The sequence below is a fragment of the Prinia subflava genome, chromosome 4 (assembly GCF_021018805.1).
Source record: "Prinia subflava isolate CZ2003 ecotype Zambia chromosome 4, Cam_Psub_1.2, whole genome shotgun sequence".
In the NCBI taxonomy this organism is placed as follows: Eukaryota; Metazoa; Chordata; class Aves; order Passeriformes; family Cisticolidae; genus Prinia; species Prinia subflava.
Window position 1 is genome coordinate 67,886,397 of NC_086250.1, and position 16,943 is coordinate 67,903,339.

General features: G+C 40.4%; 1 protein-coding gene across 5 annotated transcripts in view; it reads left to right on the forward strand.

Moving 5' to 3' along the window:
- The first annotated feature begins 29 nt into the window (after nucleotides 1-29).
- The window catches only part of UPF2 (UPF2 regulator of nonsense mediated mRNA decay), a 53,416-nt gene continuing 36,502 nt past the window's right edge, over nucleotides 30-16,943 (forward strand). Inside the window, exons 1-9 of one of the 5 annotated variants that reach the window (XM_063397046.1) lie at nucleotides 30-947; nucleotides 1,266-1,329; nucleotides 5,644-6,023; nucleotides 7,640-8,419; nucleotides 12,103-12,263; nucleotides 13,266-13,463; nucleotides 14,708-14,857; nucleotides 15,255-15,358; nucleotides 15,684-15,769. In XM_063397046.1, coding sequence (XP_063253116.1) covers nucleotides 5,662-6,023; nucleotides 7,640-8,419; nucleotides 12,103-12,263; nucleotides 13,266-13,463; nucleotides 14,708-14,857; nucleotides 15,255-15,358; nucleotides 15,684-15,769 — 1,841 coding nt within the window. In that variant the 5' untranslated portion in view covers nucleotides 30-947; nucleotides 1,266-1,329; nucleotides 5,644-5,661. Of the gene's footprint in view, nucleotides 991-1,265; nucleotides 1,330-5,643; nucleotides 6,024-7,639; nucleotides 8,420-12,102; nucleotides 12,264-13,265; nucleotides 13,464-14,707; nucleotides 14,858-15,254; nucleotides 15,359-15,683; nucleotides 15,770-16,943 lie in introns of all 5 variants that reach the window. The other 4 variants (XM_063397049.1, XM_063397050.1, XM_063397045.1 and 1 more) reach the window with 4 other exon arrangements.

Below are 16,943 nucleotides of genomic sequence, written 5' to 3' on the forward strand. Positions count from 1 at the left end.
TATTTTATGGCCAATGCTTTGTTGCTCAGCATCACTGAGATGAGCCTGGCACCATCCTCTTGGCACCTGCCTTGGAGATATTTCCTTGCATTCATGAAATCTTCTCCCAGTCTTTTCCAGACTGAACAGCCCCAGCTCCCGCAGTCTCTCCTCACAGGAGAGATGCTCCAGAGGCCTCCTCATCTCTGTGGCTCCGCTGGACCCTCTGCAGCCGCTCCTTGTCTCCCTTGCGCTGAGGAGCCCAGAGCTGGGCACAGTAACGGAGGCGCATTAAACCCCCCCTCAGGCAGTAATTGGCGTTCAGACACTGTCACCCCAATGTTTTATCACGGCGACGCATTAAATCCCCCCTCAGGCAGTAAGTGGTTTTCAGACACTGTCACCCCAATGTTTTATCACGGCGACGCCCGCGGGCCCCACCCGCGACATGACGGCCGTGACGCCTGGAGGACACAGACACGTCACCGCGGTGACGTCACGCGGGGCAAGAGCCGAGCCCTGCGTGGGGCCACCCAGGACGCGACATTCAGAGGCTCTTTCCCCCTCTCCCGCCGCTGTCAGGGACGCGGGGCCGAACCCCGTTCCTCCTCCATTCCCCTTCTCATTCCCGTTCCTCTTCCCCTTCCGCCTCCGCACTCCCGGTAACCCGTCCGCCGGCAGGACCCCGCGCGGGGCTGCCCTGCGCGCTGCCTAACCCCCGCCCCTCGGGGAGCGCCGCTCCGCGCCGCCCGCAGCCGCGGCTCCGCCGCCGTGAAGCGGCGCCGCTCCTCCCTTCGCGCCCGGGCGTGGCGGGGCGGGCGCGGCGGGCTCGGTCGGGGCGGCGCCGTGGGTCAGGCAGCGCGGCGGCGGCCCGGTCGCCGTGAGGGGAGAAGCGCTCGGGGGCCTCGGAGGGGCGGAGGAGGCGGTGGCGGCGGCGCCGGGCGGGCCCATGTCGGCACCGGGCACAGGTACCGCGGGCAGCGGCGGGACGGGAGGGCGGTGCCGAGGCAGGTGTGAGGAAGGGGTCTCGGCGACGGCGGGAGGAGGGCACAGGGGCCTGGCGAGGGCACGGGGAGGGGGTTCCGGAGGCGGAGGGGCCATGGGGCTCGGAGCGGGGAAGGCTCGGGCGGCGGTGCCGGAGAGCACGGGGAGAGGGAGGCCGGGAGGAGCGGAAGCCGCTGTTCCCGAGGTGCTGGTGCCATCCGGGAAAGGGCCCGGGCTGCGGGAGAGCGGGCGATTGGGGTGGTAGCCAAGGAGTCTTTTTATATTTAGTGCCTTGTCTATAGGCCTCTGTTTCACGGTGGAAAGCGCGTTCCTGCAAGTCTGGCAGCAAAACATTCTCTCCGAGAGGTACAGAAGCGAAAGTAAAAGTGCCCGGCTGTTCGGCAGGCCGGCCAGAAGATGTGTCAGTGGCCTGGAGTTGTCTCAGGGGAGGTTTGGGTGGGATATCAGGAAAAGGTTCTTCACCCAGAGGCTGGTTGGACACTGGCACAGGCTCCCCAGGGCAGTGGTCATAGCACCGAGCCTGTCTGAACTCCAGGAGTGTTTGGACAGTGCTCTCAGGACATGGTGTGACTCTTGGGGTGCCCTGTGCAGTGTCAGTAGTTGCACTTTGATGATCCTTGTGGGTCCTTTCCAAGTCAGGATATTCTGTGATTCTGTGAACCTTTGCTGCTGTTGTGTGGGGGACTCCCCTCTCTCTCTGCACTATGTTTTTTGTTTTTCTTTGTGCTGTGTCTCATCTTCCACTTCTGTAAGTTTATTTTTTCCTCATTGACCAGGGTATTTTTCTTGTGCACCTTCCCTTGCATTAAGAGAACCTTAATTGCATTTCAGTTCTTGAAACTTAAAATCTTCTAGTGGTGTGCTAACTAGTGATGGAGTAGTTTGTTACTCTTTGAGATTTTTCAGCCAGTCAGAGGTGGGACATCCTACCTACATTCATTATCTCCCATATCTCTTTTGTAGTAGAGTAGCTGCAGAAAGGACTCCTTATGTAATCCATTTAACTTCTAGTGAAAAATCTCATTGTGTTTAGTTTAATAGAACTATATCTCCTTCCCTCATACTTGTGTTTGCAGGGATGGGGATTCTGGATCATGTCACTGCAGGCTTTGAGAGTTGAATGTTTTTAATGACTTGAGAGGATTGCTTTGAGGGTGTTGATGTTTATGATGTTTATTCTTTTATTCTGAACTGTGAGTAGATGCATGATGCTGAATACCTTATATTACTCTCTCAAGAGTAAATACATAGATGATTTTTCTCAAATGTTACTTCTGTATTTCAAGACTATTTCTTAAGTCTCAGAGCTCAGAGTATCATGAACCCAGTCCTGTTCTTTCAAATTCCAAGATGATTGTTAAAAAAAAGTAGAAGCTTAAGTACAGTAAAAGTTGACTTAACTGCAAATGCATCAATGTACTTCAAATACTGAAAAATTAAGAGAAATAACTCGCTCTAATAGCATATTATCTGTAAGTGCTGATACTGAGAGGAAGGAGTGTTAAAGAATGTGTCACTCCAGAAATGGGCTGCCGAGAGACCAAAGGCATAGGGATGTCTGTCTTGTTTCTGTTTTCTCTGTCCCTCCTAACTTTCTGTTGTGAGTCTTGGTTTGTCCTGTCTATTGGCTTATGGAGTTCATGCCATTATTATGCCTTTTCATCAGTACATTCATGTAAATGTGAGATATTAAATAGAATACAGTTTCTTGTAATGATTCCATGCCATCTTGAGCCTCGTTTCCTATGGAAATGAGGCCCAGGTGAGCCAGCTGTTTCCATTTTTCCCTGTTTCCTACAACTTCTGGGAAAGTTGCCTATGGGACAGTTCTGCTGTCACAGGGGTAGCTTGGAGGCACCGCCTCCTCCTGCCCCCGGGCCTTTGGTGTCCGCACAAAGGAGCTGGCAGAGCCATCGGAAAGGTTTGGGAGATAAGGCGCTGTACACGTAGCAGGGAGTGAGAAGTATTGCAACATACCTGTTCTGGGATACAGAAGAGAAACCTACTGTAAAATGAGATTTTTGGGGTTTTTTTGGACTCCAGTGTTCACTGGGGAAAAGTGGATAATACTGCCTTGTGGTCAAAACCATAATGTGCCCAATTATGCTCCATCCCTTTTCTTTTTGTCCCATCTTCTCTGTTTTACTTTTATACAAGCAAACATCAGATACATCTTTAAAACAGAATGCTGGGTTCCTAAATTTAGTAAGAGCTCAAGTACCATAATGATTGTGGTAAATGACCCTGTTGTTAAAAGTTGTGTGTATAGCTGGATATTTTGTTCAGAGTATTGGAACTGTGATATGCTGTTCCAGCATTTGACATTATTCCCTCTTTGGTTAAGTACTGATTTCATAATAATACTGTTTTAAGATCAGTGGTTTTGGAATTCAAGTAGTTCTGAGATCTTGAGATCTGAAATTTTATAGTTGTAGGCATGCATTGGGGAGCTAAATGTGTTACTGCTTGTTTAAGCAATGCTGATTTGATTTCCATAAATCAGTGTCAGAGACATTTCTCTGTTGGTGCTGTTGCCAGTTGCTGCCAGAGGCCAAGTCATGAATAGGTTCCCCATTGGTAAGTTGTCACTGCCCTGGTATAAATACTAATACTTTGAATTTTTGCAGACCATTTTTGCTTGAGAAGTCCTGGACTAGCACCTTAAATATTGTAATACACAGTTTCATTTGGGTGGTTTAGACAGTATATGAATCTGTCATTTTGTTGTTTGGGAGATGGCAGAGGCAATGTGCAATGCTTATGAAGAAACATATCTTCTTTATTGTGAAGTCTTGTTTATAAACATATTTCAAAATAGTTAAAATTAATACCAGAAGCACTCTACATTAGATTGGAATACAAGTGTCTCATTACCCTCTCTGAGTAGATACAGGGAATTGGTGAATCTGGCATGTTTTCATAATCCACTGTAAAATGTTAGAAAGGCAAAAGTAGGGGTGGTGATTGGCAATCAAACTGGTATTACAAATAAAAACAAACTGATGGCTCTTTAGAAGTCATCACATGCAATGGTGTCCTATCAGTCCCACCTATACATGCATTTAACTTGAAGAATTAAATAGGTGAAAAGTATTTTTGGTTTTAAGAAATTAATTTCGCTTGAAGTAAGAGCCTAGGTGGTTCTAATTGCCCCTTGTGGTCCTGCCTGGCCACCTGGCCTGACATGAGTCAGCAGAATGCCCTTGCATTCTAGGCTGCAGCACCAGGAGTTAGCTGTAAGGCTGAAGAAGGTGAGTCTCCCCTCTACTCAGTACTTACCACATCCAGGTGAGGATTCTCTGTTCCTAAGAAAGGCCTTGACACTGAAATACGTCTGGTGGAAGATCACCAAGAACACAGGGAGGCTGGAGGACGTGATCTCTGAAGAGAAACAGAGAGAACTGGGTTCTTGATCTGTAAGAAGAGAGGGGGAAATCTTATTACTGTCTTAAAACAGCCTAATGGGAGAGCATAGTGAAGATGAGGCTGGCTTCTCAAAGCTGTGCAGGGATAGCATGAAAAGAAACACAGTAATGGGGCATGGCAGTTTCCAGGTTTGTATCAGGAAAAGCTTTTCTCAGTGTGCCCAGAGGGGGCATTGCTTCTCTGTTCCTGGACATACCAAAGCCTTAGCCAAGCCTCTGATCTGCTTGGATCTTCTGCTTGGATCTCCTTGGAGCAGGGGCTGAAGTAGGTGCTCATCACAGTTTCCTCCTAATCAAAATTGTCCTGTGATTTTACCCTTTTGTGTTCAGTATGTGTTACCTCTTGTGTCTTTAGCCAAATGAAACCAAAGCTTAGAGGACTGGAAACCCCAAAGAGGCTAAAGCTCCTACAAAAATGTTGGTTGAGTAGAAGGAGAGAGAAATTGTAGCCTTTGATAAGTCTTGATAATTGCAGCCTTTCTGATATTATTTCCGTTTGCTCTGCTGGCAGAGAGGTTTGTGCGTACAGCTTAGTCAGCGCTGCTCGCTCTTCAGCTGCCACTTGTGCTGAGTGCTGGAGATGCTGGGGAAACCTGGGCAGGGGTGAGAAAGGAAGGAAGGAAACAAGTTGAGGCCTTTTCACAGTGAAGATAACCAAGCATTGGAGCAGGTTGGCCAGAGGGCTTGTGCACTTTCTTTCCTTGATGCTTTTTAAGACTGATACAGTCCTGTCTGAACTCCTTACTGACCCAGCCTTGAGCAGGAGGTTGAATTACTTGAGTCCCATCTAACCTGCATTATCCTATGATCCTAAGTAGTGGTAGTGGAAGGGGGAGATTCTTAGGAGATGTGTAGAAAGGTCAGTGAGGTGCAGATGCATGCTGATGTATCAAGTATGCACTTATTTTTAAGTTGGGAGTACTTTGTTTTCATCAGTCTTGACTTACTTTTTTTCAGATGGACTTGTTTATGTTCAAGATCGTACATTCCTTGGGTTGTAGAAACTTCAAGATGCTTTTACTTCACAATTTATCCTCAAGACAACTTTTCAGAACAACATGCTTACAAAAGTATTAGTTTTTACCTGTCAGGTCCATTCCTTAGTTCAAGAAAACATAAACCTTTGTTCTGATGAGTCACGCATTTGTGATTTAAGTGTATATGGGTGGGCTGTGAAAAATGACTAAAATGTCAACAGCAATTTAAAAGTACTTGTTTTGCTGTGGTTCTGCAGGTTTGCCTGGGTAACACGATGCCAGCTGAGCGCAAAAAGCCAACAAATATGGAAGAAAAAGAACCTCAGTTAAATAATAAAGAAAAAGAATTTAGTGAAAGGCGACCCGTGAGCACCAGGGAGAAGCCAAAAGAAGATGTGAAGGTTGGCATGAAGAGAGAGACTTTAAAGGTTCCTGAAGATAAAAAGAAAAAAATGGAAGAGGATAAAAGGAAGAAGGAAGACAAGGAGCGAAAGAAAAAAGAAGATGATAAAGTAAAGGCAGAAGAGGAGCAAAAGAAGAAAGAAGAAGAAGAAAAAAAGAAACTTGAAGAAGAGGAGAAAAAGAAACAAGAGGAGGAAGAGAAAAAGAAACAAGAAGAAGAAGCTGCTCAACTGAAGTAAGTGATCTTTTAAAGGTTTAATTGTGCCAACTCTGGAGTTCTTTTATCAGGATTGTGATCAGAGTTATAAAAGATGAAGTGTTGGAGTTACTTTTAATAAGTTGCAAGTAGTGTTACCAATTTTACATTACTGTCTGATTGTGCTTTGTCTTCTAACAGGTTTTGAGTTTTCACTTGTAACCTGTGTTACTTTGGTCTCTGTTGTGGGGGTTTGATAATGTTCTGCGTGTGGTAACCATGGAAAGCACAACTGTGCTTGAGTAAATATTCTGATTTAACCCCAGCTGGCATCAGCCCCACTCAGCCCCTCTTTCCCCTCAACAGGATGGGGAAGAGAATCAAAAGAGTAAGAGTGAGAAATCTCATGGGTTGACATAAAGACAGTTCAGTAAAGCAGAAGCTGTGCAGGCAAGCAAACCAAAACAAGGAATTCATTCCCCACTTCCCCAGCAATCCCCAGAACAGCAGGGCTCTGTCAAATGTAGCAGCAACTTGGGAAGACAAATGCCATCACTCCTGTCACCCCTCCCCTTCCTTCTTTCCCCAAGTTTGTGTTGACCATGATATGGACTGGGATGTCCCCTGGGTCAGCTGGGGTCGCCTGTCCTGGCTGTGTCCCCTCCCAGCTCCTTGTGCAGCCTCAGACTCCTCCTTGGTGGGCTGGGCTGAGGAATACAAAAGGCCTTGAGTGTGTGTAAGCCCATCCCAGCAACAGTGAGAACACCCCTGTGTTATCAGCTCTGATTCCAGCACAAACCCAGAACACATAAAGGATACTCTGAAGAAAATGTACTCTGTCCCAGCCCAAACCAGAACAGTAAAGAAGCACAGATGCATTTCAGATGAAGTGTTATTGTCCAAAAATCGAGAATCCAGACTCTCAATTTAGACAGACAAACAGGTCTGTAGACTACATAACAGGAGCAAATCTGATGTGAGCAATGTCATTTCTTTTAGTCACAGACAACTCATACCTGGATGGCAAACTCAGAATGTAACCTGGCAGTTTAATATGTGATATTACCAAGACCATTTTTCTTAGTATGATATTCAGCAGTAGTACAGTGTTGAAGGTGGTATCTTTAGGCCAGTAAAGCTGAGATTCTGGTCATTCTGGGGTCTGAAATATTTCACTTTTAAGACTGAGGCAATGTCATACCCAAATTCTAGCTGGGGCAGATATATTTCACCTGTTTCAATTATTCTGTGTAGTCTGTATTCCAAAACTTCAGTGGTCTGGCAATAAAAAATTTTCTTTAAATGTGTAATACAGTAACCTGTTGAAAGGCTGTTTCCTCTTCAGGTGAAGAGTCAGAACTTCATCTCCATCTGTAGTAAATGGAGTTTCGTGTTTATATTTTCAAAGTCTGTTGGGATTAATATGTTCTGCATAGAAATATTTGAGAAATTTTGTTTTGTAACAAGTAGTACTTGCCCTTTGCAACACAAAGCTTTAGCTTTCTAGGATTAACTTAGTAGAAATTTAAGAGGAGAGTAAGGTGAAATTGTGTTAGAACTCCCAAAGGTTTTCCAACAGTGACCTTTTTTCCTTTGAACTGATACCCTGAGATTGAGGCTTCATAACAAAAATGACTAATTTTTATGTCCCATAGGGAGAAAGAGGAAGCACATCAGCTGCATCAGGAGGCTTGGGAGCGCCATCAGGCCAGAAAAGAGCTCCGCAGCAAAAACCAGAGCGCACCGGAGAGTCGTCCAGAGGAAAACTTTTTCAGCAGGCTGGACTCCAGTCTGAAGAAGAACACAGCTTTTGTTAAGAAGCTAAAAACCATTACAGAGCAACAAAGGGACTCCTTGTCCCATGACTTTAATAGCCTGAATTTGAGCAAATACATTGCAGAAGCGGTAGCTTCTATTGTGGAGGCCAAACTGAAAATATCCGACGTGAACTGCGCTGTGCACTTGTGTTCCCTCTTTCACCAGCGATACGCTGACTTTGCTCCTTCATTACTTCAGGCTTGGAAAAAACATTTTGAAGCAAGGAAAGAAGAGAAGACTCCCAACATTACCAAGTTAAGAACTGATCTGCGTTTCATTGCAGAATTGACAATAGTTGGGATTTTCACTGACAAGGAAGGTTTGTCTTTAATCTATGAGCAGCTTAAAAATATTATTAATGCCGATCGAGAATCCCACACTCACGTGTCTGTGGTTATCAGCTTTTGTCGGCACTGTGGAGATGACATTGCTGGTTTGGTACCAAGGAAAGTAAAAACTGTTGCAGAGAAGTTTAACTTGAGCTTTCCTCCTAGTGAGATAATTAGCCCAGAGAAACAACAACCCTTCCAGAATTTGTTGAAGGAATACTTTACATCTTTGACCAAACACCTGAAAAGGGACCACAGGGAGCTACAAAATATTGAAAGACAAAACAGGTGACAATTGAACGTTGTTTTTTACTTATGAATAAAAATTAGTTTATTTATGAAGTGCCTAGATTTGTTGCAGTATTTATGAACAAAGTCTGTTAGCAGTGTGTAGAAGATAAGTGTTCTGCAGTGTTTCTAAAATAGTTCTAAATTTGTCGGGAATACTTAAAAAGCAGAGACAAAACAGACTCTTTGAATATCTCTTAAAGGAAGGGGAGGTTGACCTTTAGCTGTAATTCTCTTTACTCTATTTGGTGCTGTTTCATTATCAGCATGAGAGCAATTCTGCTTTCCCAGCTGGTACTGTCCTTTTCCAGTTGGCACGATCTGATTTCTCCCTTTCCACCCACATGTATCTAACAAAGCATATGCCACAATTGCTTTGGCTTGTTTACTTTTTTTAGTGTACCAGAATGAAGGAAAAAATAGGTTAAATTAAGAAGGTATCTGTTACACTCCAAGGTGGACAAATAGATATTAAATAAATGTATTAAAATGTTGGCGGGCATAGAACATTTGATAAAAGTCCTCCTAAATATTTGTATGGAGTACTAATATTGCAGGATATGAATATGCAGACCTTGAGATCTGAATATTTTTTTCTGCCATGTTCACATTGTTTAATAATTGTTGGCTTTAAAGCATCCTGACTTCTCATCATTGGAGCCAGCATAAACCCAAATGCTATTCTTAAAACAGTCACTCTTAATTTTCTCTGGAAGCGTTCCAGTCAGATAGAAATGAACACATTACTGTGTATAGACACACAGTTCAGCTAAAAGGCTGGACATCCATCCAGAGTCAAATGTATGCTTGGAATGCATTAAATTTTTATGTTTCCAAAGCAAGAATCCATTGTGCTGATGGGTTTTGTGCTGCAGTCCTATCTGGTCTCAGCTGAGTGTTGAATTTCACAGGATCATAAACTGACTTTTACTGTTATTTCTACAAGTACCTTACTACTTCAAACTGACTTATGTGTAGTTTTTTTCAAAGTGAATGAATATGAACCTTTATATTTTCACAATTATCATTGTTCTGAGCACATTGGTTCTTGCTGGTGTTTCAGTGAGTGGATGTTACAAAGTCTTTATGATAGAAAATAGAGGGAAAAAGTTTGTGAGAGGTATAAAATATGTTCAAAAACCAAGAAAGAATGTAAATGATCTGGGAGAGAGAAATATACTTTAATATTTACTTGTACAACTGGATGCAAATGACTGGACAGAGCCTGAGCACCTTGTCACCTGAGTTATCCCTGTGAGCTTGGGGACAAAGCTGTGTTTGGGGAAGGAATGAGAAGAGCTATCATTTATCACTGCATTAAGAGAACTCTGCTATTTCTCTCTCTGAACTTCAGGGTGTTTATTTTAACTCCTTAATAACAGTTGAGGAATAAATTTTGTTAAATAAGACATCAAAAAACTTTCCTACCAGATTTTATCAGTTTACAACATCTGTGATAGATTGTTGGCATTTGCTTGTTAGGGAAGTGCAAGGCATGAGGAGGACAAGACAGAAATTTACTGAGTAAGAAGTCTGTGAGTATTAGAGAAATCTTCCTGAACTGTGGATTTTGAAAAAGTTATTGTGCATTTGATTCCTGACTTGCTTTTAAATTATTTTTTGTGGGTGGCAGTTCTTTGCAGTATTTTTTGTTTGGTTGGGTCGATTTAATTTGTTTTTTTTTAACCAGTTAATTGGATGAAGCAGTTCTCTGTATATTAAAAATCTGATCAATTTTGCTGTAGTTTTTATTCACAGTATCATTCCACAATCAATGAAATGAATAGGGAGTGAATTGTTCCCTTTTGTGCATCAACTGTGTCACATGTTTTAGGTTATGATATTTTATCAGGTAAATAACTCATCAGTTTATCTCTGTCAGGAAAATTACCATGAAATAATTTAAGCTGTACAATTTGGTTGAATTAATTGAAAATTGCTATGCTAAATTAACAGTGCTTTAGTGCTGTGTTACCTCTGGAATCATTTAGGCAAAATTAAAGCAGACTCAAGCATTGCTGTTTAAGTGAACAGTTAGGAAACACTCCTTGAGTTACACTTTAATATAGACATGGCACAGAACCTGGTGGTCATTTGGTTACACAGCTGAGGGCATAACAAAACTTGTCAGGCTGTGTCATTGGAAGGAAACACCTTGATTCCCAAATTCTGGAGAGAGTTTTCAAAAATAAGTGTTAGCTATGGAAAAAAATTTATCTTTTCTAAATTAAGGATGTTTTTAAGATGTGCTGAACTTGCCTTGTGCTTTTAACAGATGTAAATTAAGACAAGTACTGTGTGCTGTACTTGTCATTGTATTCAGAGGTGAACCATGCTTTTTAAAGTTTGCTTCGTTTGCTTCAGCTTCTTTGAATTTGTTAACACTTGTCTTCTTGGAACTGAAATTGAGAACTGAAAGTCTTGTACTATTGTTACAGCAGTTGGCTTTTTCTGGTTTTTAATAATAGCACAGAGCTTCAATGCTCATGTTTATAAAGCTGCTGGTTTAAAATATGTATGCAGTGGACAGTGGTTTCTGTGGAAAAGCTATGAATTGACACTTCATGTGTTTCCTGAATCCAAACTGAACTGCTGCACTTCCCAAATAGTCAGTGGTTATTTAATTTGTTAATTTTTCTCTGCTGTACTTTGCAGGAGCAGGCAATACATGTTAAATAAGTGTGTTTTGTCAGAGAAATAGAACTTTTTCCAGCATTAATACTTCTTGCTCTCTATCTAGACGCCTGTGTCCACTTCTGGTTCTGAGCAGGGGTTTTGTGCTCACCCTGTGAATGTGTACAAAGAAGACTTTTGTTTTACAATTAACCTGGAACAAGAAGACTGATATCCCTCAACTTAGACTGCTTTAACTATTTCAGAATTCTTATGCCACAAAATGCTTGTGTCCTTTGGCAAGACTGTGGCTGTTTGCCTATTGCATAATAAAAGCCTAATGGTAATGGAATCCTACAGAGGATAATGTAATGTACAACCTGCTTTGGGAATTGTGGCATTTGCACCTTTTTTCAGACTTCTGATGCTTTCATCTCAGGGCAGGGTGCCTGCTCAGTGGTTCCAGCACTTGTAAGCAGTGATTAGATTCCTTCAAATGCAAGTTAATTTTGACAACAGATTTCAATTTTAAAAGTTATTATTTGAAACGAGTATGAATAGTTTTGTAAGAGAAAATCAAGAGCAGCTGAAGAAACAAATGTAACTGCTTGTAATTTGGACCAATAGCCTTAAAATAACTTGGTTTGTTGGAAAGTCAGTGGGCTGCTTGCAAATGTTTTGACCCTCCTGGTGATTATAGCTCATGTAATCATTTAAACAATACAGAAATGGATTATTACAGCTTTTATCTAGCTTATTGATAAAGTTGAATATTTTATTTTACTATGTAAGTCCTTTTAGGACTTTCACAACCTAATCATGGCAGAGAGTGAGTGTTCCTTTCTCTTTGGACATGGAAGCTGGAGCTTCTGGGACTGTACTGTCCTCAGTGGGATGGAAGATTTGGAAAAATAAGTGTCACTTAAATGTTTGCTATCACAGTCTAAAATTGTTACAGTTCCCTCAAAGAGGGCAGGTTTGCTTTGCTCAGAGAAATTCCTAATGATTCAGCCTAGCTCAAATACATTTTAAGGAAAAAGGTGTTCTTACTGTAAGTTTGGTTTTTGTAGACGCATCCTCCACTCCAAAGGAGAGCTGAGCGAAGATCGACACAAGCAATATGAGGAATTTGCAATGTCCTATCAGAAGCTGTTGGCAAATTCTCAGTCTCTGGCTGATCTTTTGGATGAGAACATGCCTGACCTCCCCCAAGAGAAACCAACGCCCGAGGGTAAGCCAGGTTCTAAAGCAGGTCAGCAGAACCCTGGACTCGGCTTGGATGTGGTGGAAAAACTAACCAGGCCCTCTTACCATCGTGTTCTTTCTGCTGGTTTCATTTCATTCAGCCTTTCCCCCGAAGGATATCAGTTATTGAATAATACATTTTTTTTAATTAATTATGCCTAATATGTAACCATAACTATTGTATATTCTGTGTAGTTATGGAAGCCTAAGTAATATCTCTTTAGGTTTGTTTCTAGGGATAAAATAATAAATGGAAAATTAAAAATGTTTTTAACCTGATCCTTTCCTTTAATATTATGCAGTTTTTAGTATTTAAAAACTGTTAGAGTTTTAAAGGCTGATACTGTTAAAAAATAGGTTTGAAGTTTATTTTGGGTCATGATGTTATGGGCAGGAACATATTGTTAAACCAGATAACTCACTGGGTGTGGCTGTCTGGCCTCCTGAGCAAAAAGGGAGCTTTCAGTGCCTTTAGATTTAAATTTTGAGGTTCATTGAAGTGTTATTGAAATCATGAGTTCTTTTGCCTTAAATTATCTTGAACTTAAAAAAGCTATATTCTTGAATGCCTCTATATTAAGTTGTTCTTTTTAAACTTCCTTCTTAAAACTCTGTGGAGTACAGTTCATCATACTCAAAGGTCATCATACTCTTACTTTTAATGTTAATGTTATTGAAGTCTGTTATAACTTTCTAATACCACATAATGTGCTGCTTAGTTTTTCTTGATTTGACTTCTTCTGATTCTGTCTGTATTTTCAATCAAAATGAAATTTAGGATTTTAAGAGAATTTCTTGATATGTCTAATAGTAAGATTGAAATGTTAAAAACACTTTAAAGTATGTGTTGAAATATTTAGGTGAAAATAGAGGTAGTAATAAATAGTTTAACACCTTCCTAAAAGGACTCTTAATCCTTAAGGTGCATCCCCATAGAAGATTGTAAATTTGTGTAAATAAGTTTCTTATGGTTTCCCTTTTTTTGCAGAACATGGACCTGGTATTGATATTTTCACACCAGGAAAGCCTGGAGAATATGACCTGGAGGGGGGTATCTGGGAAGATGAAGATGCTAGAAACTTCTATGAGAATCTCATTGACTTGAAGGCTTTTGTGCCAGCAATTTTGTTTAAAGATAATGAAAAATATTCCCAGAACAAGGATTCCAGCAAAGATGAATCAAGAGGTAGGATGCTTAGATAACTATTTTCTTCAGCATATCTTGTCCAACAGATAAACAAACTTGATGGAAATAGTGAGTCTCTAATGAAATAATTCATGGTAATCAGGACAATACATCAATTTGGATGAATTTTTAGGGAATAAACTAGGTGAGGTAGAGATTGTATCTGGTTATCAAGGAAGAAAAAAGTAAATGCATTTTAATATTGTTAGAATTGTAAATTTCAAGTAATTGGAGGTTAACCAGTGTGGGTAAATACCAACTTTTCTGTGAGAAATGTGAAAAGTTTTCCCTTTTTTGCAGATGATAGTGTTTGGGGTTTTTTCACAGTTATTTTGTTAATAAATTATTAATGGTAGGTGACTTTGCCAGCATAAAATTTCACTAGATTAGAAGGCCTGGGTGGTTCCTCACTTCTGACACAGCTCTCAGTTCACAGCCAGGCATGTGCAGTCTTCAGGTGCAGTAGGATGAAAAGTCACCATCCCTGGCTCAAAGTGTAAAAGAAGATGCATTTTTGGAGAATTCTGACATTTCCCTATAAGGATCTTTAGATATTGGAGCAGCTTGCCCAGGGAGACTAGAGTCTCTGTCTTACTATTGTAAAATAACTGGAAAAGTAGCTGAGAAATCTGGTGTGAATAGTGTCCATTCACTTGGACCAAAAGGTTGAACTGGAGATACCACCAAACTCCATCCCAGACTAATTTTGTCTGTGATTCTAAACATGTTATTTGTTTGTGAGTCTGTATTTCCATATTATGTGTGCACTGTTTAGAAGTTGTCACACTCAGCTTTGAAATATTTTAGAATTTTAGTAAGTTTATCTGCCTTGAAATTTACTTTTTTAAAGAGGCATAGCCCGGATATGCAATTGGAAGGAGGCCTGAAAAAACAGGAAAATTCTGTAGGTAGTAATCCCTTGAAAAAATGGTCAGTGTTGGACCAGTGTTGTGGTCCAAGAAAAATATTAACTATTCTTTTCTGAATTTTTATCAGATTCAGATATTGTGTTCAATGAAACTAATAATCTTTATTTGATCTTTTGTATAGGATGTTATTTCATCAACACCTTCCTCCAGTTCTGCTTTTTCCTTTTTTTTCTTCATCTGTGTAAAAGATTTTCCATTAAGACACTAAAGAGATGTAGGTTCAGCAGCATTAATCTTTCTGTGTTCTAATAATGACTGTGTATATTTAACAGTTTGTTAGTATTAATTTGGTATTTCTGCTTAACTTGTAAATAGATTCAAAAGATGCCAAAGATAATAAGGAAGCAGCTGGGAATGAGGATCTGGAATTGGAGCTGGAGAACCTGGATATTAATGATGATGCACTGGAGTTGGACTGTGGAGATGAGGCAGAAGATCTTACAAAGAAGCTTCTTGATGAGCAAGGTAAAAAGAATTGGTTTTAAGAGTTCTTTTTCTTACTGATTTGGGTTTTTTTTTTAACTTGTTTGTGGATTTGTATGTTGCATTAAGGGCTATTTATTTATTTATCTATGAAACTAGTAGCTAGAAACTGGTAGGATTGTGATAAATGTTTTTGTAGCAGGTCATTCAGATACAAGTGAAAGTTATTTTAAAGATGTTTATGTAGTGAAAGTTACCAGTTCCTTCACACAACTTTTAAAAGTAAGCAAATATAAAGGCGGTTGCCTGAAAAGTGACTATAAAGAATGAATACTTAACAACTAATACTTAACAAATGTACTGTTTGGGGAATGTGTTGGTAAATGATTGTATTTCATAGCTTAAAGATGTCTGCTGCTTGTTTATTTCCCTCTGTTAGAACAAGAGGACGAAGAAGCCAGTACTGGATCTCATTTAAAACTCATAGTAGATGCTTTTCTTCAGCAGCTTCCAAACTGTGTCAACAGAGACCTCATAGACAAGGTATGGTCATAGTTACAGGTTTTGCAGTCTTAAAAGCCATAATGCTAGATCAGATAGAAAGGAAATAAAGATTTCCAACGTTGGAGTCTGACAGTAGCTGAATTCATTTTTAATCAGTCTGTATTCCTCTCAGTGAACGTGTTTTCTAACTATGCCAGTTCTAGCCAAAACTGAAGATTTGTCTTTATGGATATTTTTAAAGCAGTTGCATGTAGTAGGAATAGCTCTGTAAAAGTTGTGTTTAAACACCATTTTCTTGAAACACCACTTTCTTGAAAACCCCCTGTATTAAAGTGAAGTATTGCATTAACTTTCCTCTTTATAGGCAGCAATGGATTTTTGCATGAATATGAATACAAAAGCCAACAGGAGAAAACTGGTGCGAGCACTTTTCATAGTTCCTAGACAAAGGTAAGAACAGAAGGGCACCAAGCTTGATCCACTCATTAATTATTTCATTTAGCATGTGCATATATTTTTTAAAACCAGTGCAGATTCCATTTTTTTATTCCTGATGTGCACTTTTGGAGTGGCTTATGCTGAAACACCAAAGAAATATTTAGAATCAATAATCTACACTATGATACTTAGTCAAAAATTAAGGGTTTTCATAAGGATTTTTTCTGATACTTGGTGTTTACAGCATATCTTTTTTCATTACTTTTTTTGAACTGTGAAAATGACAGTATACCAAAAAGGGAGGATTTATTTAATTCAGGGCAGCTTGCACTTTTTTGTTTTAGATCCTGTGGACAGTTAGAGCACAGTATAGTTTGGAGGGAGGATTTCTTGTGATATATTAATTCTGATTCAGTACATGGCCATTGTAACAGCCAGTTCTAGGCCAGCCACTTTGATCCTGTCCTCTTTTGTCTGTCTACATCTGCCTGTGTAAAGCTCTTGCTGTTTCTCCTTGCCTCTGTGTAAGCAGATTTTCTGCACTTACAGGAAGAGCCCTGCTTCCAAAAATGGTTGCAAATATTCAACTAAAAACATTGAATTCATTGGAGGAATAATATATTTCTCTGTTCTCTGGTAAACTTGAACCTTAAATAAGTGAAATTATGAAGAAGTTGCTTTTCTTACTTCATCTTGCCCTGTTTCTTATGATAAGCTGGGATGCTGGATTTAATTTAAAGTGAATGTGATCATCTTGGAATTCTTGTTAGGAGTTTACACTGCTTTGATTCCATTACCTTTTAACACTGGGGGGAAAAACATAGCTTAAATATCTGTTTTGTCTCAACACCTGTGTAGACTGGCTTTGAAGAAACAGCCTTTGGTGCTTTGTTTTCCTTAAGTTTAATCACTGCTTGCTCTGTGTTTGGAGACTTTGGCAGAGGTCTGATTGTGCCTATCATATGAATTAATGACAGAGGAGGCAGGCAACTGATGATTTGTGTTAAATGTAACAAGGTGCTCTTCAGCCCAAATGCAGGTTAGAGAGGAAGTGACATTTCTGTTTATCAGCCTGCTGATAATGATGAAATGATGGAAAAAAAAAGAAATGCATCAAAACACAATGTGAGCAGGATTTCCTTTTCACAGCTTAGAACATCTACAGCAATGTAAATCAGCAGGAGCA